This window comes from Oncorhynchus tshawytscha, linkage group LG15 (assembly GCF_018296145.1).
Source record: "Oncorhynchus tshawytscha isolate Ot180627B linkage group LG15, Otsh_v2.0, whole genome shotgun sequence".
Taxonomy (NCBI): domain Eukaryota; kingdom Metazoa; phylum Chordata; class Actinopteri; order Salmoniformes; family Salmonidae; genus Oncorhynchus; species Oncorhynchus tshawytscha.
In genome coordinates, this window is record NC_056443.1 from 11,546,091 (window position 1) to 11,569,830 (window position 23,740).

The 23,740-nt window shown below is 44.5% G+C and overlaps 2 protein-coding genes across 4 annotated transcripts in view; one reads left to right on the forward strand and one right to left on the reverse strand.

Moving 5' to 3' along the window:
- Positions 1-11,852, forward strand: part of LOC112214414 (proton myo-inositol cotransporter) — a 58,697-nt gene extending 46,845 nt beyond the window's left edge. The window contains exons 5-10 of the mRNA XM_024373128.2: positions 2,761-2,924; positions 3,181-3,301; positions 7,878-8,003; positions 8,304-8,422; positions 8,711-8,863; positions 9,315-11,852. Of these exons, the coding sequence (XP_024228896.1) occupies positions 2,761-2,924; positions 3,181-3,301; positions 7,878-8,003; positions 8,304-8,422; positions 8,711-8,863; positions 9,315-9,541 (910 nt within the window). The 3' untranslated portion in view covers positions 9,542-11,852. The remainder of the gene's footprint in view (positions 1-2,760; positions 2,925-3,180; positions 3,302-7,877; positions 8,004-8,303; positions 8,423-8,710; positions 8,864-9,314) is intronic.
- On the reverse strand, positions 11,840-23,656 carry LOC112214415. 3 transcript variants are annotated; one of them, XM_042298157.1, is made up of 13 exons: positions 23,438-23,656; positions 23,122-23,161; positions 21,937-22,078; positions 21,709-21,841; positions 20,592-20,649; positions 20,204-20,419; positions 19,890-20,020; positions 19,462-19,652; positions 14,683-14,798; positions 14,328-14,355; positions 14,050-14,147; positions 12,883-13,684; positions 11,840-12,236 (listed from the first exon to the last, which is right to left on the reverse strand). In XM_042298157.1, the coding sequence occupies exons 1-13, from the start codon at positions 23,458-23,460 to the stop codon at positions 11,992-11,994; spliced, it is 2,223 nt and encodes a 740-aa protein (XP_042154091.1). In that variant the 5' UTR covers positions 23,461-23,656; the 3' UTR covers positions 11,840-11,991. The 3 variants fall into 3 exon arrangements, with proteins under 3 accessions (XP_042154091.1, XP_024228897.2, XP_042154090.1); XM_024373129.2 differs by having other exon boundaries at positions 19,462-19,655; XM_042298156.1 differs by having other exon boundaries at positions 14,683-14,795; positions 19,462-19,655; positions 23,438-23,655.
- Between the last annotated feature and the right edge of the window lie 84 nt (positions 23,657-23,740).

Genomic DNA, 23,740 nt, shown 5'->3' on the forward strand with positions numbered 1-23,740 from the left:
ATTTTCAATTGCGTTTGCATTGATGTCAGAGTGGTTAGAAGGACAATAGAGTCCTGAGTACCCGGCCATTAGCGTCCTGATGATCATTATAGAGTTGGGTGCTACTAACACATGTCCAGAGTGCATAAGAGGTGATTACCATGACTCAACAGTCACGTAGAATTCTACTGAGGTCATGACTCATGACTGCCGGTGTGGTGGTAATACGGTCTCTGCAACAGCCCTAAGTCTTACTGCATAAACACTGGGTGTTTTTTTAGTTGTGTTGGATTAATAGCAGTTTTGGCTACAGAGCTTCAGACTTCTCGTCCACTCCGGTCGTCATACATAGGCTATATCATTTGAATGTTGTTTTTATGAATGACAGCTTTATTGAGTGTCTGAGACTTTCCAGACTGGTCAGAAATGACAAATGACATCTGTACTGCCATCTGTGTCCAGTTCAGAGTAGTTACCCTGGTCTAAAATGTATTACGTTTAATTACAAATTGAACACAGCCATTTCAATTAGCACAGGCTGTTATTATCTACAATCTACAGTATCATCGCCATTTGTCCATCTCACCACCTATGATAGAGGGCCACATATACGTTGTTAGCAGAATGTTTTAGTGGGCAGTGTAATTTATGTAATTGGGCTGTGAGCTCCCCGGGAGTCCAAGAATGAACCTGCAGCTTCATCGTTAGAAGAGTCTGGGGAAGGTTCATTCTTCCCTCTGCAAGTGGCCTGGGAGGGGTTCTTACCCACAAAAAGAAATCCATTTTATTCCACATTTCTGGAATGAACCCAGAGCCTAAAGATACACACAATTTGGCAAACTCTGTTTGAGACTGATTTTTCACTGACACCATGTGGTTTCCACCCAATAGTCTGTATTATGGCAGTATTTGGATGCCATGTTGGAAGTGTTTCAAAGTACACTTATTTACAGCACTCTTTGTAGCTGGTTATATCATGTTGGTTGTGGATGTGGTGTGGTGGTGATGCTGTGTTCTGTTAGAGCAGAGGGTAGCTGACTGGGCTGGTTAGCTGTGCTTCCCTTCCAGCTGGCCTTGCTGCTTCTTAATCAATCTGATTCAGACCTGAGATGGAGCTTAGCGGGCCTCTACTGCAGAGAGCTTTTACAACCGATGCTACTACAAACCCCTTATCAGTCATACTGTGTTTCTGTGTGTGTGTGGGCAGATGCATACTGAGATTGAAAGCCTCTGAGAAGCGAGACAGAAATCAGGCGGCTTTGTTGCCTTCCGCCCAACATGTTACATCGCTGCATGTGGTTATTGCCCTTGCTGTGGGCTTTGCTTGACTTTTATTGACCCTGTGTGTGGCCCTCGTGACCCCTTACACCTGTACTTTAACTCTGAAGTATTGAAGTTAGTCTCAAGTTGAGAAACATGTTGGCTGACTTACATAAAGGAAAGATTTATGCATATAGGCAATCGGTAGGAGTGTTTTGTTTTGAAAAAGAGCAGACGGGTGCAGATGCTTTTTAAGAGATGGGAAAAACAAAATGCTAATTCACTGCTCTCTGCAGAGAATGAGTGACAAAGTGAGGGAGCAAGAGAGAAAGCAAAGGGAATGCCTTTTATTTTTCACTTTTTTAATGAATGTTTTCCTCGTCTTTTTTTGGTACGAATCGTTGCGTTGCGTTCCGAGTGTCTGTATTTTCTCATTTAATCTGGAGAGCAGACAGTGTTTTTCTACAGAGGCTGGGATGCTGCCTTGTGAGGCAGGGAGAGGGTTGTTCAGAGAGCGGCGTAGTTTCCCTTAACCACTGATGTGCGGTCCGAGTTCTTTTTGTCAGCCACTGTAGGGTAATCTGATCCTAGATCTGTGTCAACTTCTACCTTGAGCAGCTCTCTGGGCGTCTACAAGTTCCACAGGGCTAGGATCTTCCTCCCCCGTCTCTATCACCTGGCGCCCTAGCAATGAAGCAAGTCAGAGAGAGAATGTTTAGAGGCCCTGTCTGTCGAGCTTGATGAGGTGTAATCTGCCTAGTTGAAGAGTTCAGCATCCTCCAGGCAGAAAAGTGGCACTTTAATTAGACAGTGACACCAGAGTGTTTGCGTCCCTAATGGCACCCTATTCCCTACATAGTGCACTACCTTTGTCCAGAGCCCTATGGGTCCTGGTCAAAAGTAGTGCACTATTTAGGGATTAGGGTGCCATTTGGGACACATGCAGACACAAGAGTGAAGGGGATGGAGACTCGGCTCATTGTGTCTATTTCAGGTTGATTGCCTTACCAGTGATTTGATTGGTGGTCACTCAACTAAAGAACATAATGGAGTGTACCTCTTCTCTATGGAAAGAATCATTAGCACATGATGATCTGTCTTTTGCAATCTTTTTCCTAGTTCTGTTTCGCTCTCTCAAGCTTTATTGGCATGAGAGGGACAATCCAATGCAATACAACACACAATTGAAATGACTTTTGGGTGTCCTGTCCTGTCCTCAATAGTCTGTAGATGGCCATTCCAGAAGAACATTACTACCTGGCTCTTCTTTCCAGCATGGCCAGATAGTGGCCACCACCCTATTGTCTTTGTGCATCAACATGGCGTCCAGCTAGTGTCAAAGTTAGCCAAACTCTCTCTTTACATGGTAGCCATGTGGTGTCTGATGATGACCATATCCTGTCCTCTGTTTGCAGGTACTGCGGCACCACCATAGATATACATTATATCTCGATGGGCCAAATTCTCTCTCTTTCTCCATTGTTCTTTTGACTGATGGAACACCTTCCCCTCTTTGTGCAGGTACTACGGCGCCACCATCCTGCAGATGTCGGGAGTGCGAGATGACAAGGTGGCCATCTGGTTGGCTGGGGTCACAGCCTTCACCAACTTTCTGTTCACCCTACTGGGGGTGTGGCTAGTGGAGAGGGTTGGCCGCAGGAAACTCACCCTGGGGAGCATCATTGGTAAGGGTCAGAGGGTCAGGGTAAAGATGAACGCATGGATCCTGATGATTCAGGGACACATTTAGTGTACTAGGCATATTGGATCACAGTATACATTTCACAGATAGCTCCACAGATAGATTTTAATGGAATTACATGGACTATGTGAAATTGTAATGCATGTAACTACACAGACACTAGTAGTAACCCATATTATGTCTAAAGCAGTACACTGTTTGGTTAGACTGTATGTGTATGACTGTGTTGTTTCTCCTAGGTACATGTCTGAGTCTGTCTCTGCTGGCCATTGGGTTTCTGCTGTCTGCCCAACACACCCCTCCTGTCACCCTCCACCCCACTGACCCCTCAATGGTCAACTCCACCTGCAACAGACACCTGTGAGTACTCCCTACTCTACTACTGTATTATACTGTACTCTATCTGCACTGTAGTCTACTGTCTGACTCAATACTGAATATGCCGTACTATTCTGAATATTAATGGTTAAGTGTAATGTTCTGGGGGGCCTCCCGAGTGGCGCAGTGTTCTAAGGCACTGCATCACAGTGCTTGAAGCGTCACCACAGACCCGGGTTTGATCCCAGGTTGTGTCATAACCGGCCGTGACCGGGAGTCCCATATGGTGGCGCACAATTGGCCCAGCATAGTTTGGGTTAGGGGAGGGGCTGGAGGGGCTTTACTTGTCTCATCATGCTCTAGCGACTCCTTGTGGCATGCCGGGTGCCTGCAGAACGGTGTTTCCTCCAAAACTTTGGTGTGGCTGGCTTCCGGGTCAAGCGGTCTCGACCTTCGCCTCTCCCGAGGCAGTTTGGGAGTTGCAGCGATGAGACAAGATCATCATTGGATATGACGAAATTGAGAGAAAAGTGGGGTAAAAATAAAATATACATGTTCTGAAGGTAACATTGACATATGCACATCACTTTATTGTTTAGTGCAGGAGTAAAAAAATGTCTCAGTATGAACCTGATCCACCATGAATTGAAGCATGGTCACTAATGAGGGTGATCTTTAATGGAAGCCTCTCCAACAAAATCCAGGTAGAATAAGGAATTCCCCAGGGCAGCTGTTTAGGCCCCTTACTTTTTAAAATCTTTACTAACGACATGCCACTGGTTTTGAGTAAAGCCAGTGTGTCTATGTATGCGGATGACTCAACACTATACACGACAGCTACCAGAGGCGACTGAAATTACCACGACACTTAACAGAGAGCTGCAGTTAGTTTCGGAATGTGTGGCAAGGACTTCGTTCATCCTGAATTTTTCAAAAACTAAAAGCATTGTAATGTGGAAATAGAGCAAGTTGAGGAGACTACAATATATGATTAAATGTGTAAATACTTTTGTGAAGATAGCAATGTGATTTTGACCTTATAAATAAGATAATTGCTTTTCCTATAAACTGTGCCCAGTCAGTAGCCAATGCCCAAGTGAGCTCAGAGTTCGTGACCGCATGACGGAACGCCACTTTGGCCAGAGTGCTTAAAAGGACTCGCTAAGAATCAACATACAGACCAAAACTTGCCGGGTTGCTGCTGGCATGTAAAGTGGTCAGGAGCTGAACCTTGAATAATCAACCATTGAGACCAAGCAGACGGACGGTGTAAACCGGATGTCACGAATGGTTAAAACTATAAGACCAAAAAGACATGAAGCTGTGGTCCACACGTTGAACTTTGTACTGAGACCAGACAGCGTGGAGCAGTGGCTACACAACTGAAAATGTTTTCAACTCTACAGACCAGCCGATGTACAGTGGGAGCTGAACGTTACGAAATGGTTAGAAACTCTGAAACTCTGAACACAAGTGAAGAAGGTAAAGACTAGACCAGAACAAGACTCTAACCACTAGGCTACCCTGCCGCCCCATATTGCTCTTGCTGCAGGTGATTCTCTGATCCACCTCTACGCAGATGACACCATTCTGTATACATTTGGCCCTTCTTTGGACACTGTGCTAACAAACCTCCAAACAAGCTTCAATGCCATACAACACTCCTTCCGTGGCCTCCAACTGCTTTTAAATGCTAGTACAACTAAATGCATGCTCTTCAACCAATTGCTGCCCACACCTGCCCGCCCGCCTACCATCACTACTCTGGATGGTTCTGACTTAGAATATGTGGACAACTACAAATACCTAGGTGTCTGGTTAGACTGTAAACTCTCCTTCCAGACTCACATTAAGCATCTCCAATACAAAATTAAATCTAGAATCGTCTTCCTATTTTGCAATAAAGCCTCCTTCACTCATACTGCCAAACATACCCTCATAAAACGGACTATCCTACCGATCCTTGACTTTGGCGATGTCATTTACAAACTAGCATCCAACACTCTACTCATCAAACTGGATGTAGTCTATCACAGTGCCATCCGTTTTGTCACCAAAGCTTCATATACTACACACCACTGCGACCTGTATGCTCTTGTTGGCTGGCTCTCATTGGCTGTCCCTCGCTACATATTCGTCGCCAAACCCATTGGCTCCAGGTCATCTTTAAGTATTTGCTAGGTAAAGCCCCGCTTTTTCTCAGCTCACTGGTCTCCATAGCAAAACCCACCCGTAGCACATGCTCCAGCAGGTATATTTTACTGGTCATCGCCAAATCCAACACCTCATTTGGCCGCCTTTCCTTCCAGTTCTCTGCTGCCAATGACTGGAACAAATTGCAAATATCACTGAAGCTGGAGACTTATATCTCCCTCACTAACTTTAAGCATCAGCTGTCAGAGGAGCTTACCGATCATTGCACCTGTACATAGCCCATCTGTAAATAGCCTACCCCACTACCTCATTCCCATATTGTTATTAATTTTGTTTTGCTCTTTTGTACCCCAGTATCTCTACTTGCACATCATCATCTGCACATCCATCACTCCACTGTTTAATGCTAAATTGTAATTATTTTGCCACTATGGCCTATTTTTTGCCTTTCCTCCCTAATCTTACTAATTTGCACACACTGTACATACACTGCTCAAAAAAATAAAGGGAACACTTAAACAACACAATGTAACTCCAAGTCAATCACACTTCTGTGAAATCAAACTGTCCACTTAGGAAGCAACACTGATTGACAATAAATTTCACATGCTATTGTGCAAATGGAATAGACAACAGGTGGAAATTATAGGTAATTAGCAAGACACCCCCAATAAAGGAGTGGTTCTGCAGGTGGGGACCACAGACCACTTCTCAGTTCCTATGCTTCCTGACTGATGTTTTGGTCACTTTTGAATGCTGGCGGTGCTTTCACTCTAGTGGTAGCATGAGACGGAGTCTACAACCCACACAAGTGGCTCAGGTAGTGCAGCTCATCCAGGATGGAACATCAATACGAGCTGTGGCAGGAAGGTTTGCTGTGTCTGTCAGCGTAGTGTCCAGAGCATGGAGGCGCTACCAGGAGACAGGCCAGTACATCAGGAGACGTGGAGGAGGCCGTAGGAGGGCAACAACCCAGCAGCAGGACCGCTACCTCCGCCTTTGTGCAAGGAGGAGCAGGAGGAGCACTGCCAGAGCCCTGCAAAATGACCTCCAGCAGGCCACAAATGTGCATGTGTCTGCTCAAACGGTCAGAAACACGGTCAGACTCCATGAGGGTGGTATGAGGGCCCGACGTCCACAGGTGGGGGTTGTGCTTACAGCCCAACACCATGCAGGACGTTTGGCATTTGCCAGAGAACACCAAGATTGGCAAATTCGCCACTGGCGACCTGTGCTATTCACAGATGAAAGCAGGTTCACACTGAGCACATGTGACAGACGTGACAGAGTCTGGAGACGCCGTGGAGAACGTTCTGCTGCCTGCAACATCCTCCAGTATGACCGGTTTGGCGGTGGGTCAGTCATGGTGTGGGGTGGCATTTCTTTGGGGGGCCGCACAGCCCTCCATGTGCTCGCCAGAGGTAGCCTGACTGCCATTAGGTACCGAGATGAGATCCTCAGACCCCTTGTGAGACCATATGCTGGTGCGGTTGGCCCTGGGTTCCTCCTAATGCAAGACAATGCTAGACCTCATGTGGTTGGAGTGTGTCAGCAGTTCCTGCAAGAGGAAGGCATTGATGCTATGGACTGGCCCGCCCGTTCCCCAGACCTGAATCCAATTGAGCACATCTGGGACATCATGTCTCGCTCCATCCACCAACGCCACATTACACCACAGACTGTCCAGGAGTTGGCGGATGCTTTAGTCCAGGTCTGGGAGGAGATCCCTCATCAGGAGCATGCCCAGGCGTTGTAGGGGAGGTCATACAAGCACGTGGAGGCCACACACACTACTGAGCCTCAATTTGTACACACTCAACCTGTAGTGTGGTTTTCCACTTTAATTTTGAGTGTGAATCCAAATCCAGACCTCCATGGGTTGATATATTTGATTTCCATTGATAATTTTTGTGTGATTTTGTTGTCAGCACATTCAACTATGTAAAGAAAAAAGTATTTAATAACAATATTTCATTAATTCAGATCAAGGACATGTTATTTTAGTGTTCCCTTTATTTTTTTGAGCAGTGTATATTTTTCTATTGTGTTATTGACTGTACATTTGTTTATCCTATGTGTAACTCTGTGTTGTTGTTTTTGTCGAGTTGCTTTGCTTTATCTTTGCCAGCTCGCAGTTGTAAATGAGAACTTGTTATCAACTGATCTACCTGGTTAAATAAAGGTGAATTGTTAAAAAAAATGTTTTCATTAGAGCTACTCTCTCTGTGAATGAAATGGGTCTGCCATATGCTCGCCACACTACCCACTCACGCATGCCCACACATGGATGCACATAAATACTGTACGTACTCACACAGACATTGATAACATGAGAATAATCTCTGAGTAAAGAGCTCAAGATAGCATCTTCTCCATTCACAGTGAGTAAATGTGTTCTGTTATACCTCCTCAAGGATCTTGTCTCTGTTTATGACATCTCTGTCCAATCCTCCTGTCATCCCAGGCTGTGTGAGCCGTGTATGCTGGACCCGGGGTGTGGCTTCTGTTACCGTGAGAACAGCACAGCTCTGTTCGCCTCCTCGTGTGTACCTGTCAATACAGCCTCCACTGAGAAGGCAGCCTGGGGCAGGTGAGCTACGTATCTGTCAATACAGCCTCCACTGAGAAGGCAGCCTGGGCAAGTGAGCTACAGGCGGCACTAAGGGGAGGGAGTGTGTTTGCGCATAGGGCAGCAGGGGGCAGGTGAGTCATAGAATGTGCTCTGTGTGTGGGTTTATTTGTTGTGTGTTTGTGAAGGGGATGGAGGGGGTTAGTGGAAGAAGGCTGGAGAAGTGGTTATTCTATAATACTGTACTCATAGTACCCCTCTATCCATAACATAACTACTGTTGCTACAATACAATAACTGTCTTGTACCATGTTATTCCAGGTGTTCCAACTCGACCCAGCTGAGAGTCCATACGTACTGGGCCTATAACTACTGTCCCACCTCCTACTCCTGGGTGGTCCTACTGGGTCTTGTTCTCTATCTGGCCTTCTTCGCCCCAGGTGAGAGGCAACACTGATCTATGTAGAGATTCAATTTACGCTGTATCTCACTTTCACTGTAAGGCAGCTACTAACTAAAGAAATGCATTATTAGAAAATGTGATCTCATTTCAAGTTTGGCGTTAACCATGCATTGATGTCATTTGGTATACTTGCTTAAAGGTTTGTATGCTTACTGTATTTGTATGCTTACTGTATATACATCTTGATTCAACATTGTTTGCATGCGGGGGGTAGTTGCTGTACTGTAGAGCTATCGTAAGCCCTGTGTCATCCCTCTACTTCCAGGTTTGGGTCCAATGCCGTGGACAATCAACTCTGAGATTTACCCCCTGTGGGCCCGGAGCACAGGGAACGCCTGTTCAGCTGGAGTCAACTGGACGTTTAACTTCCTGGTCTCCCTCACCTTCCTCCATGTGGCTCAGAACCTCACCTACTACGGTAACACACATCTTCCTCCACGTGACCCAGTCCCTCACCTACTACGGTACAAACCGTAGGCACTGATCAATACCTCACTTACAGGACATCCTTGATCAATCAACCTGAACAGCATGTATGCTTCTACTGCAGGATCTGACCTTTGTTGAACATTTGATTAATCTAGAGAGACTAGAGATATCTTATGATAGGCTCGATGTGTAATGAATGTAGTTTCATCATGTTTGATTACTTCCTGTCATTTAATAATGTGCAGTAGATACTGGATAGCGTTTGACAGAATTGTACACTGTTGCAGACTAGAACTGATCTCTGCTGTCAGCACAGGAAAACCTCTGGGCCCTTCTTGGTCAAGTCACGTACGGTAGTCAGGGAAAAACTGTAGGCCCTATTAATGACTGACAAATGATGTGTTGTTGATTGTGTAGTTGTTGTTATTGTTATTTCCCAGGAGCGTTTTTCCTTTACTCCAGCCTGGCTCTGCTTGGGTTCTTCTTCATCTACGGCTGTCTGCCTGAAACAAAAAGCCGGAGGCTGGAGGAGATTGAGTCCCTGTTCGACAACCAGCTGTGCTCCTGCGGGGCCACAGACTCTGATGAGGACCGGCAGGTGGAGTACATCAGGGTGAAGGGGAGCAACTACCACCTCTCTGATAACGATGCCTCCGACGTGGATTAGCCCTAGCCTGAGTGCCAGTCAGTTTGTGCTTTCATGCCAACTCATTGTCATGCCAAATAATGGCTTGATGATGACAGCCATGGAGTTGGCAAGAGCACACAGATCTGGTCCCAGTCTAGTTTGTAACTTTGGCCTTGGATTTTGTCCCTGTTCTCTCAACTCAAAAAGTATGTATCAAGTGTTTCGGAGTAGGTGTGTTGATTTAGGATTAGTTTGGCCTTTTATCATAATTAATAATATTACATGGACAGGAAGCTTGATTACATACAGCCCCTGATCTACAACCTCTCTGAGTCCTGTTCTCTGGTTTGCCTCAAAGTCACGTAGGTTACATTGCTCCACCTTTTTCACACACAGGGTAGCTATTCATAACACAAGTTACTTACACATTTGATGTTGCCAATGTAATGTTGTAGTTACTTCTATAGTTTGATAAGAATCTTCTTTTTGATTTATAAACCATCATGTAAATAGTATTAAGCATACATTACATTCAAATTTATCCTCAGCATTTAGACATCCATTTTACTGTTCATATGTCGCATTATTATGAATTTCCATATATGAGGCAGACCAACAATTAACAAAACTATTGCCTTTTCCCTCACATAAAAAACCCTATGATTAGAGATAAAACCTCTTCACAACAAAACCTTTATTGTAGGAGTCCAAACGTCCACTAAAATGGCCATGATATTACAAGTTTTAAAATCAGAGAGAGGGATTGTAATATAGTGTTGATACCAGTATGCCTTTCTATATGAAACACAACTCAGAACAATATTGTCTCAGCTTGTCTGTAGCATCACAAATGGGGTGTCAGACACTAGTAGTACACCTGGGCTTTGCATCCCAAACGGCACCCTATTCCTAGTGCACTACTTTTAACCAGAGCCCTATGGGCCTTGGTCAAAAGTAGTGCAATATAAAGGGAATAGCATGCCATTTGGGACTTAGCCTGTTCTCTGTCTATGATGATGTTCAGTCTTGCTTTGCTATTTGTTTTATCATGTTGGTTGATAGTAGCACATGACCCATCTCTGTTTTCTCATTAGTGGATTATTATGGATTATTATGCTATTTATTCTAATATATTTTACCCATGATGTCGGTGCCTGTACTGAAGTGAAATGTATGAAGGAGTTGACTATATGGCCAGCCAGCGTGATGATAGCCTTTCAGAAGTTGCAAATGTTTTTATTGATCGATGTAGACTAGACTATTCATTGGCTTGTACCTCAGTCTCTGAGGGAATAACCATGCATTGAAATGGACAGTTTAGTCGGTTAATGTCACACACAGTTGTTCTTTGGGAAAACAATGGCAGAAAGAATGTCTTATTTTGTCTCCATTTTACGTTGTCTTCCTCCACAGCCTTATGTACAAATTGCAATGCATACTCTTCACGTGAAAGAGCTGGGGTTCTCGTGTTCTAAAGGGTCGAGGAGTACTGTATTGTACTTGCTAATGTTGTTTTATATATTGTAAAACTATGTAAGATGACACCTTTTTAGTTGAGTACTTGAGTACACATAGATTTGAGTGTAGCAGACTGGTTGAAAGTGGTCAACATAATGGCGCTGAGAATATGTCTGTGTATTATTGTCTGTGACAAAACAAGATAGATAGCTACTATTGGGAATTCAAATAGGATTTTCTCTAGACTGAAATGAAATGACAGCATTTCAAAGGATCACATTTCATTGGAACATCAGTGTCAATACTGGATTATTAAGTATTTATTATCAATATTTGAGTATTTGATTAGAAATGTGATTAGAAAAGAGAGGATACTAGAGGTAGTCTAAACTGGAGGTTCACTGGAAGATATGTCTTTTTTTTATTATCACAGTTTGTTTTATAGAGAGAAAACACTTTATTGCACACCCCCTTCACAAAGGTGACAACATTGCCTTCATGTAACAAACTTGAGATAGTGTCAAACAAGTTATTTGATGTTTTGTGATTTTATGAAAAATGCTCAACAACCCCTTGACAACCCATTGTGTTATTATTATATTGCCTTCTTTGCTTTAATTCCTAAATGGGGACATCCAATGTGTTTATGGTGAACGGGTGCAATTGTTTCTATGTGAAAACAAATTAAATGCATTGTTTCTATTCTAGATTATGAAGAAGAACTAGTGAAGATTTTTTTTAAATGCATCCAGTGCTGTATAGTATACATTTGATTATTGTTGCTGTAAATGTTTTGCTAGAATTTATATTCTATCAAAGTAAATATATTCATGAGAATCTAGAACACTTAAATATGTATTGGGAAAAAATAAACTAATTATCTTGCAATGTCTGGCTTTCGTTTTAATGTAGAATCCCAAGGGCATTGTTATAAACCTTTAAATATGCAGAAACAGATGCTGTGGTAATGGGATGTAGTTGATAGTATTGTCCACAACTCTTAAAGGGATACTCTCCTGTCCTTCCCACCTCTAATCTTTTTTCCTCTGCTTCAGCATGAGCAGAATGTCTGCTATTTCCTGAAGTGTCTCAACCTCCTCTGAAAGCCTGTTAACTCCGCTCTCAGCAGTGACCTCCTCCCTCTCCTCTGCACTCTCTCTCCGTTTCTCCTCTTTGTCATCTGGAAGGTCTTCTCTAAGAGGAACATTCTCAACAGATTCCAGGACCTCTCTTTCATCTTCCTGTCCTCTATGCTGCAGCTGCTCATCTCTCAAGTCTGGATGGAAGAGAGAAAAACATCATCAGGGAGCAACATCCATTTTCAAAATACTACTGAAAATACAAAAAAATAACACCTTTATGAATCTCGGTCCGTAAGAAAATAACTGCAATAAACTGTATGGAAGAATGTCAACATATTGGGGACACTGCCCTGTGTAGGGTGCCGTCTTTCGGATGGGACGTTTAACGGGTGTCCTGACTCTGAGGTCATTAAAGATCCCATGGCACTCATCGTAAGAGTAGGGGTGTTAACCCCGGTGTCCTGGCTAAATTCCCAATCTGGCCCTCAAACCATCACGGCCACCTAATAATACCCAGTTTACGATTGGCTCATTCATCCCCCTCCTCTCCCCTGTAACTATTCCCCAGGTCGTTGATGTAAATAAGAACGTGTTCTCAGTCAACTTACCTGGTAAAATAACAGATAAATAAAATAAATATACAGATCAGAGTAAATATAATTGCAGTATAACGTGTGCTTGTTACATGCATTCACTAGCTTTACATTCAATCGATTATCTATGACAAATTACACCACATATGAAGTTGTTTGCATTAATTTGGAAATCATCTGCCATAGATATGTCTATATCGGCTACACTGATTTGTTAATTACATTTAAAAACATTTGCTATTTATACCTTTTACATCATTGGTGGTGAGAACGTCTAGTATAGAGGTAGTGGGTCTCTGAATAAACACTCTACTCTCAGTGTTAGTGTTACGACACTTGTTAGAAGGGATGATTGATGGATGGTGCCCAGTTCCAGCCTTGAGCTCTCTGGCTGTTGATTTTCTCCATGGCGTTTGCTCTTCTCCCTCCTTCCTGGATCTGTCTGATAATGCTCTGTGTGTCTGTTGTCTCATAGACTCATCTCTGTGACTTGCCTGCCCTCTGGTAGTTGGGGTCGGTATTACATTGTAAGCAGACTTGTGGGATTCAGAGTCCATGAGGTTGTTCTCTTTACACTCCAGTCCAAAACTGCACTGAGTTGAAACGTCCGATGTTGGACATTTCGAGGTGATGGTGGTGACAGTCTGTGTTCCCATTTCTCGTGTTTGTGTTTCTCGTGTTCCGGTGGCTTCCATCTTTTGTTGGTGAATCTCAGAGCACTGTGATTCAGACAGAGGACAAGATGGGACATACTGATCACTTATAACCCTAACCTGGCCGTTATCTGTGTCATCTGTAACTGCACAGCCTGACCGTCTCTCAGTGTAGCCGGAGCTCTCCAAAGCTCTCTGGTCGTTTCCACAGTTCCCTGTGCATTGAGGCCTAGTGGGTGGGGTGTAAGGTCTGGGTTGAGACTGAGGGTGACCCAGTTGTTGTGTGTTCCAATGTGATGAGCCTTGGCTGAGGATAGGGAACTCTTCACTACAGGACCTCACTGTGTGTGACTGTGAGGATCCACCCTGGTGACACTGGTAATAATCCTCCACCTCCTGATATGACATTTAAAGATTAGTATGAAAATATGCAGCCTAAGTCCCAGATCTGTATGTGCTGTCTTGTCAACTCCATTGCTGTCATTGTCATGCTACGTGACAGCAATGGAGTTGACAAGACAGCACAAACAGATCTGGGACTCAGGCTAAGAAATATGTTGATATTACCATGTAAATGCAAAGCAGTTACTATGTAACAACATGTTATAAACAGTAATTAAGCAAACTTATAAGAGCAACTAAATGTAAAGTGTTACCAAGTCAGTAATGGTAGGCCTATGGGATCTATGGCAAATCAAAGCATCCCCTTACAGTATATTAACCAAAGCAGATGTAAACAGTATTAATTGTTGTTTACTTACGTCATCATCAGAGTCTGAACTAAAGTAACCTCTTGGAGAGTAACTGGGCGATGATTCGCAGAATTCCTTAGGACCATGATGAGTGTTTCCAGGACAAGCTGAAGACAGATCTGCAAGTAAGTCTCTACCAGGTTGCGTCCCAAATGACACCCTATTATTCCTCATTAAATTCCTAATTTGGCACTATATAGGGAGTAGGGTGCCATTTGGGACTCAAGCCATCAGTGTCAGACAGATGGTGAACAGCAGATGATTTTGAATATACTGTGGAAACTTACATGAGCTGACATCAGTGCAGTTAGAAACCTGTTGGAATACAGGCGTAACAATGAAACAGGCTAGCCTTGACTGTATGAACACATTTCCCCTTACCTTTACCTACTATCATTCTCTCATCAGGTCCTCAGTGGCTCAGTTGGTAGACCATGGTACTTGCAACGCCAGGATAGTGGGCTCGATTTCCGAAACCCACATTACGTAAAATGTTTGCACGCATGACTGTAGTAGCTTTAGAAAAACTGTCTGCTAAATGGTACTGTATTTTATCGTCATCATTGTTTAGCTCTGAAATTATTCAAATTCTGCCACTAGGTGGCATTAGACACCTGATGTAATGCTGCTGCCTGCAATTACCTGAGTCAGAAAATCAGGTTCAGGGTCTTGGCTCTGTGATTCATTCACATCTCTGGAAGACGTTGGTACTTCCTCCTTGAGATATATCTTAGACATCCCCTTCTTAAAATTAGCTGCTGGGATGAATTGACATACATACAGTACCAATCAAAAGTTTGGACACACCTACTCATTCAAGGGTTTTTCTTTATTTTCACTATTTTCTAAATTGAAATAACATATATGGAATCATGTAGTAATCAAAAAAGTGTTAAACAAATCCAAATATATTGTATATTTGAGATTCTTCAAAGTAGCCACCCTTTGCCTTGCTGACAGCTTTGCACACTCTTGGCATTCTCTCAACCAGCTTCCCCTGTGTAATGTGGACGCTGGGAGTCGGGAAGCAAGTGCAGGTGCCGACCCCCAAGATGTCGGGAGTCCAGTAGGGATCTGACGGCATAGGCAGGACCTCCCTCGACGTCCAGGGGGGTGGGTGTTGAGGGGGACAGCATCAGCCAGGGGACCAGGAACCACCAGAAGGGAGACATGAAATGAAGGTGAGATACGGTAATCACTGGGAAGCTGTAACCTATAAGTCACCTCGTTAACCCTCTGGAGAACTTTGGACGGCCCCACAAACCGGGGACTCAGCTTCTTACAGGGCAGGCTGAGTGGGAGGTTCCTGGTGGAAAGCCAGACGATCACCAGGATGGAACATGGGCGCCACACTGAGGTGGCGATCCGCCTGCTCCTTCTGGCGATTGACGACACGCTGGATCCTCACATGAGCATCACTCCAAACCTCCTCTGTGCGCCGGAATCATTCATCCACAGCAGGGGCCTTGGTATGGCTCGGATTCCATGGAGCCAGTGAGTAAGCCCAGTGGAGGACTGACGTAATGAATTCTGTGGATATTCCGCCCAGGGAAGGAATCGGGCCCACTTCCCCTGCCGGTCCTGGCAGTGACTCATCAGGAACCTCCCCAGCTTCTGGTTCATCCTCTCCACCTGCCCGTTGGACTGAGGCCGGTACCTAGAAGTGAGGCTGACCGTGACCCCCAGATTCTCCATGAAGGCCCTCCATACCTGTGACATGAATTGGGGGCCACGGTCAGAGACAATGTCCTCCGTGAAGGCCATTAAGGAAGGGAGACCAGAGACAGGAATAAACTGGCATGATTTAGAAAATCTGTCCACAATCACCAGAAGGGTGGTGAAACCGTCAGAGGACGGGAGATCGATAACAAAGTCAAAGGATAGATGAGACCAGGGACGCTGAGGCACGGGAATGGGAAGGAGCTTCCCTGCTGGAGAGTGCCGTGAGACTTACTTTGGGCACACACAGAACAGTAGTTGACGTAGCGAGTAACGTCCTGCGCCAAGGTGGGCCACCAATACTTTTTTTTTGTACGGGTGATTAAAGATGTCCAGCGACGACAGCTGTGTGTGCCCAGGTCATCATTCGCTCCCTTATCCCCATGGGAATGTAGAGGCGCTCAGGAGGACAGGTAGTGGGAGCGGGTTCCCTCACCAGAGCCTGGCGAATGTCCACATCTACGTCACAGACCACAGGGGCTACGACACGAGAGGCAACAGGAAAACAGGTCCTCCAGCATTCGGGTGACCAGTCCGTGATTCTCATCCTTGACCATGAGATGGTGGGGTTATGGCGTTGGAGACATGGGAGGTCGAGGATGATCTTGTGAGTTGGTGCACTAGTGATGAAGAAAGGGATGTTTTCCTGTTGAATGGACTCCACGGTGAGAGTGATGTCTGTGATGGTTCCAGATTCTAGTGGCCGATTTATCAAGAGCTTGAACTGGAAACGGTGAGGAGAGCGGGTATGAGGGGATGTTCAGAGAGGAGGCAAGGATCTGGTCAATTCCCAGCGGCACTGGAATCAACTAGCGTTGTAGAAACAGTACATGAGGGACAGTTAGCTAGTGTGATCGACACTAAAAGGGTTTAGCAGAAACGGGTGAAGATGGGATACTCACACCTGCCCCAGGAGGTGGAAGATCACGTGACCGTCCCTCTGGGCTTGTGGATCCCGAGTTGGGACGTACCGGACACTACTGAAGCTGGTGCCGCCCTTGACCACAATAGAGACAGAGCCACAGCTGTCTCCGTCTGCGTCGCTCTGCCGCGGGGAGGTGTGTGACCGCTACCTCCATAGGTTCAGGCTCTGCTACAGAGTGTTCACTGAGGGAAGGAGAGAAGCGATGTGGGTACCGAGGCTCCCGAATTAGATGAGTGTGTCCAAGGAGAGGCTGTCGTCACAACATGCCAGTTCCGTTTGGACCTCCTCGCGCAGTCCTCTTTGGAATAGTGTACGGAGTGCCTGCTCATTCCATCCACTGGATGCTGCTACTGTCCGAAAGGTGAGCGCGTAACCGGTAGCGGTCTGGTCATCTTATCCAAAGTAGGAGAAGGCGCTCACCCCTCCACCCCTCTCTGCCCTACGAAGCCAGCTCCTCCTCTCTCCCAGACGGCCGTAGCCCGCTCCAACGCCCGCCCAGTCAGCAGAGAAATAACCGTGGCAACCTTGGACCTCTCTGTGGTGGGGGCTCCCATCTGATACGCAAAATAGAGGGAGCACTGGAGTAGGAAGCCACAGCATTTAGATGGGGTTCCATCATATTTATCCGGGAGGGACAAACGGGCATCGCTGACCTGGGCGGACAGCTGAATGGACTGATGTGCTGGCTCGCTGGGTCGACTGGTGGAAGAGTATCCTCTGCTAGTGGAAGGCAACGCCTCTCGGGCATGTTCAAGACGTTGAAGACTGCAAAGAACCTCTTCCATAGCCGTCCCCAGTTGCGCCAGCTGGTCGTGGTGTTTACGAAGTAAGTATCCCTGTTCGTCGACCGTCTGGGAGATGCTCTGATTTCCTGCTGCTTCCATTTGGTGAGGCAGTATTCTGGAACGTGGATGCTGGAATTCGGGAAGCAAGTGCAGGTGGTGAGTTTAATAATAAACGGAACATGGAGCAAAACAAGAAACATGAGTAGCGTACAGACATGAAACACATAGTCAATACTGCCTTGGGAATGGAACTAAGGGAGTAACAGATATAGGGGAGGTAATCAGAGAAGTGATTGAGTCCAGGTGTGCCTCATGATGAAGAGCAGGTACGCGTAATGATGAATGCCAGGTGCACGTAATGATGAGTGCCAGGACCGGTGGTTAGTAAACCGGCGACGTCGAATGATGGGAGGGGAGGAGCGGGAGAAGACGTGACAACCTGGAATGCTTTTCCAACAGTCTTGAAGGAGTTCCCACATATGCTGAGCACTTGTTGGCTGCTTTCCCTTCACTCTGTGGTCCAACTCATCCCAAACCATCTCAATTGGGTTGAGGTCGGGTGATTGTGGAGGCCAGGTCATCTGATGCAGCACTCCATCACTCCCCTTCTTGGTGAAATAGCCCTTACACAGCCTGGAGGTGTGTTGGGTCATTGTCCTGTTGAAAAACAAATGATAGTCCCACTAAGTGCAAACCAGATGGGACCAGATGATGGCGTATTGCTGCATAATGCTGTGGTAGCCATGCTGGTTAAGTGTGCCTTGAATTCTAAATAAATCACAGACAGTGTCACCAGCAAATCACCCCCACAACATCACACCTCCTTCTCCATGCTTCACGGTGGGAACCACACATGCAGAGATCATCCATTCACCTACTCTGCGACACGGCAGTTGGAACCAAAAATCTCAACTTTGGACTCATCAGATCAAAGGACAGATTTTCACCGGTCTAATGTCCATTGCTCATGTTTCGTGGCCCAAGCAAGTCTCTTCTTATTATTGGTTTCCTTTAGTAGTGGTTTCTTTGCAGCAATTCAACCATGAAGGCCGGATTCACGCAGTTTCCTCTGAACAGTTGATGTTGAGATTTGTCTGTTACTTGAACTCTGTGAAGGATTTATTTGGCCTGCAATTTCTAACGGCCTGCAAAAACTAATGAACTTGATCATCAACAGTTGAGAACTCCATGTCTTCCTTTCCTGTGGCGGTCCTCATGAGAGCCATTTTCATCATAGCTCTTGATGGTTTTTGCGACTGCACTTGAAGAAACTTTAAAAGTTCTTGAAATTTTATGGATTGACTGACTTTCATGTCTTAAAGTAATGATGAACTGTTGTTTCTTGTTGCTTATTTGAGCTGTTCTTGCCATAATATGGACTTAGTCTTTTACCAAATAGGGCAATCTTCTGTACCCCCCCACCTTGTCACACCACAACTGTTTGGCTCAAAAGCATTAAGGAAAGAAATTCCACAAATGAACTTTTAACAGGGCACACCCGTTAATTGAAATGCATTCCAACTGACTACCCCATGAAGCTGGTTGAGAGAATGCCAAGAGTTTGCAAAGCTGTCATCAAGGCAAAGGGTGGCTACTTCGAAGAATCTTAAATATAAAATATATTTTGATTTGTTTAACACTTTTTTGGTTACTGCATGATTCCATATGTGTTATTTCATAGTTTTGATATCTTCGCGTTATTCTACAACGTAGAAAATAGTACAAATAAAGAAAAACCCTGGAATGAGTAGGTATGCCCAAACATTTGACGGGTCAATAAAGAGAGATTGGCAAACTTTATGCAAAAACATGTATCATAGTTTTAGTGAAGGGACATGATTAATAGCCTACATAATGCACACTAGACATGTATGCGTAGCAAATGGAACCCTATTACCTACAGTGCTATATTTCTGACCAGAGCCCTATGGGCCCTGTCCAAAAGTAGTGCACTATATAGGGCATAGGGTGCCTTTTGGAATGCAACAGTACCTTCACTTCCATATTCCTCATTACTGCAGGCCCTGAAGAGTGCTTTCTCGTGTTGCTCTTCACTCTCTATTTGGTTGAGAGAGAACTTCATTGTCTGATCTTTGAGAGAGAACTCCAAGGTGTGGTCTTTGCCCTCCGATTGGTTGATAGAGAACCCCACTGCGTGCATGACATGGTCTCTGGTGTCTGTGCTACTGGGTAGGCAGATGCATACCCCATTCGTCAGTGCACAAGTTATGGAAATATCAACTAATACATCTGTCTTCACAGATGTAATCAATACAGCAATGGAAATCAGGATAAAATAATATCAGTTCAGGGGGGGTTGTCAATCTCAATAATGTATGAACAGAAGATGGATAAATAAAATCAACATTTCCTGCATATCAGGTAAAAACACATCTTTGATATTTCAGTTCAGTACTCACTCAGGCTCTGTGCCTCCAAACAGTACTCTGGACACAGTGGGGGTCATGTTCAGCTGCTGTTTGGGTCCACTTGGTCCTGTGGCCCACGGGGAACACTCTCTCCTCCCTCCTGGCTGAGAGAAAGGTCTAAACTACAAAATCAAATATCCATTAGGTTTCAGTTATATTTTTTTCTTTACTTTACAAAACTGTTAGTACAGTGGAATGAATGCACATTCATTTGTCTTTGTTTCATGTGTTTGTGGGGTAGAGGTGGGGTTAAATCCATTCCAAATGAAGGAATACTGTTACTATGACTGTATTTGAATGAATACCTGTAGTTTCTCTGAGGTGGAGGTATCCCATGGGGTTCTAGGGGAGCAGTGTAGCTGTGGCTGGACCTGTGCTATGTGCTGGAGGGAGAACAGGCCTGCCCCTGAGGAGGAGACTGACGACGATGCCGAGCAGAAGGGGCTCAGGGTGTCCTGGATGCGTTGCTGGTAGTCTGACGTACTGGTGTCTGACATGTTCGACTCCAGCACTGGTGAGAGCTGAGAGCAACAAACAATGAACCAGCCAAATGTCACAAGGTTGAGTCAACATTTCCATAAAGCTTACTGTATCTGTATTTTCAGAAATATGATCAAAAGAGTACTAGTGAAGTAAGGTGATGTATTTGTGTTGTCAGAAAAGATGAATCAGTGTGAGTAAATGCCGACTGACCTGTCTACACTTGAATCCATTAGGAATGCAGTGCTTTCTCTTTCTAGCAGTCTGGACACTAAAATACATGAGTAGTACACTACCGTTACTACAAATACTTGAATGTCATTAAAGATGAGTAACTGTTTCACTTTTCCTCCTAAAATGATTCTATAATTGCTTGATGTGATCTTCCTGTCTGGGTTGGCGCCCTTCCTTGGGTTGTGCTGTGGCGGAGAACTTTGTGGGCTGTACTCGGCCATGTCTCAGGATGGTAAGTTGGTGGTTGAAGATATCCCTCTAGTGGTGTGGGGGCTGTGCTTTGGCAAAGTGGGTGGGATTATATTCTGCCTGTTTGGCCCTGTCCGGGGGTATCGTTGGATGGGGCCACAGTGTCTCCCGACCCCTCCTGTCTCAGCCTCCAGTATATATGCTGCAGTAGTTTATGTGTCGGGGGGTTAGGTCAGTCTGTTATATCTGGAGTATTTCTTCTGTCTTATCTGGTGTCCTGTGTGAATTTAAGTATGCTCTCTCTAATTCTCTTTTTCTCTCTCTCATGACCTGAGCCCTAGGACCATGCCTCGGGACTACCTGGCCTGATGACTCCTTGCTGTCCCCAGTCCACCTGGTCGTGCTGCTACTCCAGTTTCAATTGTTCTGCCTGCGGCTATTGAACCTTGACCTCTTCACCGGACATGCTACCTTGTCCCAGACCTGCTGTTTTCAACTCTCTAGAGACAGCAGAAGCGGTAGAAATATTCTGAATGATCGGCTATGAAAAGCCAACTGACATTTACACCTGAGGTGCTGACCTGTTGCAGCCTCAACAACCACTGTGATTATTATTGTTTGACCCTGCTGGTCATCTATGAACATTTGAACATCTTGGCCATGTTCTGTTATAATCTCCACCCGGCACAGCCAGAAGAGGACTGGCCACCCCTCATAGCCTGGTTCCTCTCTAGGTTTCTTCCTAGGTTCTGGCCTTTCTAGGGAGTTTTTCCTAGCCACGTGCCTCTACACCTGCATTGCTTGCTGTTTGGGGTTTTAGGCTGGGTTTCTGTAAAGCACTTTAAAATATCAGCTGATGTAAGAAGGGCTTTATAAATACATTTGATTTGATATATATAACCGATACCTGTACAAAGGCTGGCTCTCCACAAGGGAAAGCCGTGATGGTGAGCAAGGGCTCATGGGTAACTCCAGGGGCCCCTCCCTCATCGACTTGGGTCCTCCTTTATCATCAGTGATGTGAGTTATCTTTGGCTGATCTGGAACAAACAAAGTTATTGTTGTGGGTGCGTGGGATCCTTTTTCAATGTTATTAGCATTTATCCATAATCTATAGATTCCTTTCTGAACTCACCATTGTTTTCTTTCTTTGCAGCAATCTGGTTTACTATGAATAAAGTCACTAGGTCCATACTTCCAGAAGTGGCTCCTTTAGGAGAGGTTGGTATTCCTAAGGTTTTCATCTTTCTCTGCATTTTTTTCTTTTCAAAGAATTCCTGATAAAATGTTGGCATATGTATTATCATGTCACATACACTACCGTTCAAAAGTTTGGGGTCACTTAGAAATGTCCTTATTTTTGAAAGAAAAGCACATTTTTTGTCCATTAAAATAACATCTAATTGATCAGAAATACAGTGTAGACATTGTTAATGTTGTAAATGACTATTGTAGCTGGAAACGGCAGATTTTTTATGGAATATCTACATAGGCATATAGAGGCCCATTATCAGCAACCATCACTCCTGTATTCCAAAGGCACGTTGTGTTAGCTAATCCAAGTTTATCCTTTTAAAAGGCCAATTGATCAGTAGAAAACCATTTTGCAATTATGTTAGCACAGCTGACAACTGTTGTACTCATTAAAGAAGCAATAAAACGGGCCTTCTTTAGACTAGTTTAATATCTGGAGCATCAGCATTTGTGGGTTTGATTACAGGCTCAAAATGGCCAGAAACAAATAACTTTCTTCTGAAACTCATCAGTCTACTCTTGTTCTGAGAAATGAAGGTTATTCCATGTGAGAAATTGCCAAGAAACTGAAGATCTTGTACAACGCTGTGTACTACTCCCTTCACAGAACAGCGCAAACTGGCCCTAACCAGAATAGAAAGAGGAGTGGGAGGCCCCGGGAGGAGTGTCTAGTTTGAGAAACAGACAGCTCACAAGTCCTCAACTGGCACCCATAAAACACCAGTCTCAACGTCAACAGTGAAGAGGCGACTCCGGGATGCTGGCCTTCTAGGCAGAGTTGCAAAGAAAAAGCCATATATCAGACTGGCCAATAAAAATAAAAGATTAAGATGGGCAAAAGAACACAGACACTGGACTGAGGAACTCTGCCTAGAAGGCCAGCATCCCGGAGTCACCTCTTCACGCTGGTAATTTGCGAGTAAGTTACTATTTAATGAAGCTGCCAGTTGACAACTTGAGAGGCGTCTGTTTCTAAGTGACTCTAAACTTTTGAAAGGTAGTGTATACTGTATTATAATGTATACAATATGGGACCTTATTTAAGGCCACTGTGGGTTTAACTTACCCTCTGCTTTTTCATGTCATTTCTCATCATAAACCGGTTCCTGAATATTTATAATGGAAAATCAAGTTAAAATTGCTATTTAAAAGGGGGTCAATATAATGTTTTTTTTAAAGGGGGTCAGTAGAATACTTTTGTTAAATAGTAACAGTTATGTTACAGTCCTAATGTTATTTGTCAAAGAAAGAGAAAGTTAATGTTGAATATTTGCTAACAAGGTTTTCTAAAACTCGTTCCACCCACTGTCAAAAAGCACATATGTAAAAGTGCTAACGTTAGTTTAGCAAGCTAACGTTAGCTAGATAGCTGTCAAACTTACCTTGAACCACCGACCCAATTCATTTTGTCAAGTAAAATCAGACAGAAAAAATGAACTCTATTAGGCCATGTATTTTATCAGCACTTTTGAAATGTATCTAGCAGTATAAAAGAGGTGACCGTTGTTGAGTTTTTATGAAACATAGCTAGCTAGCTACTAGTGAAACTTTCTCATGAAGTAGCCGATTATAATGATGCTTCAGTTGAGTTGACAGGTACAGCGCGTGACACAAAGATGCTGGAGCCAAGCCAACAGACGTCAAATAAATGACGTAAATGACGTAGCTACTATGTCCCTCTCAGA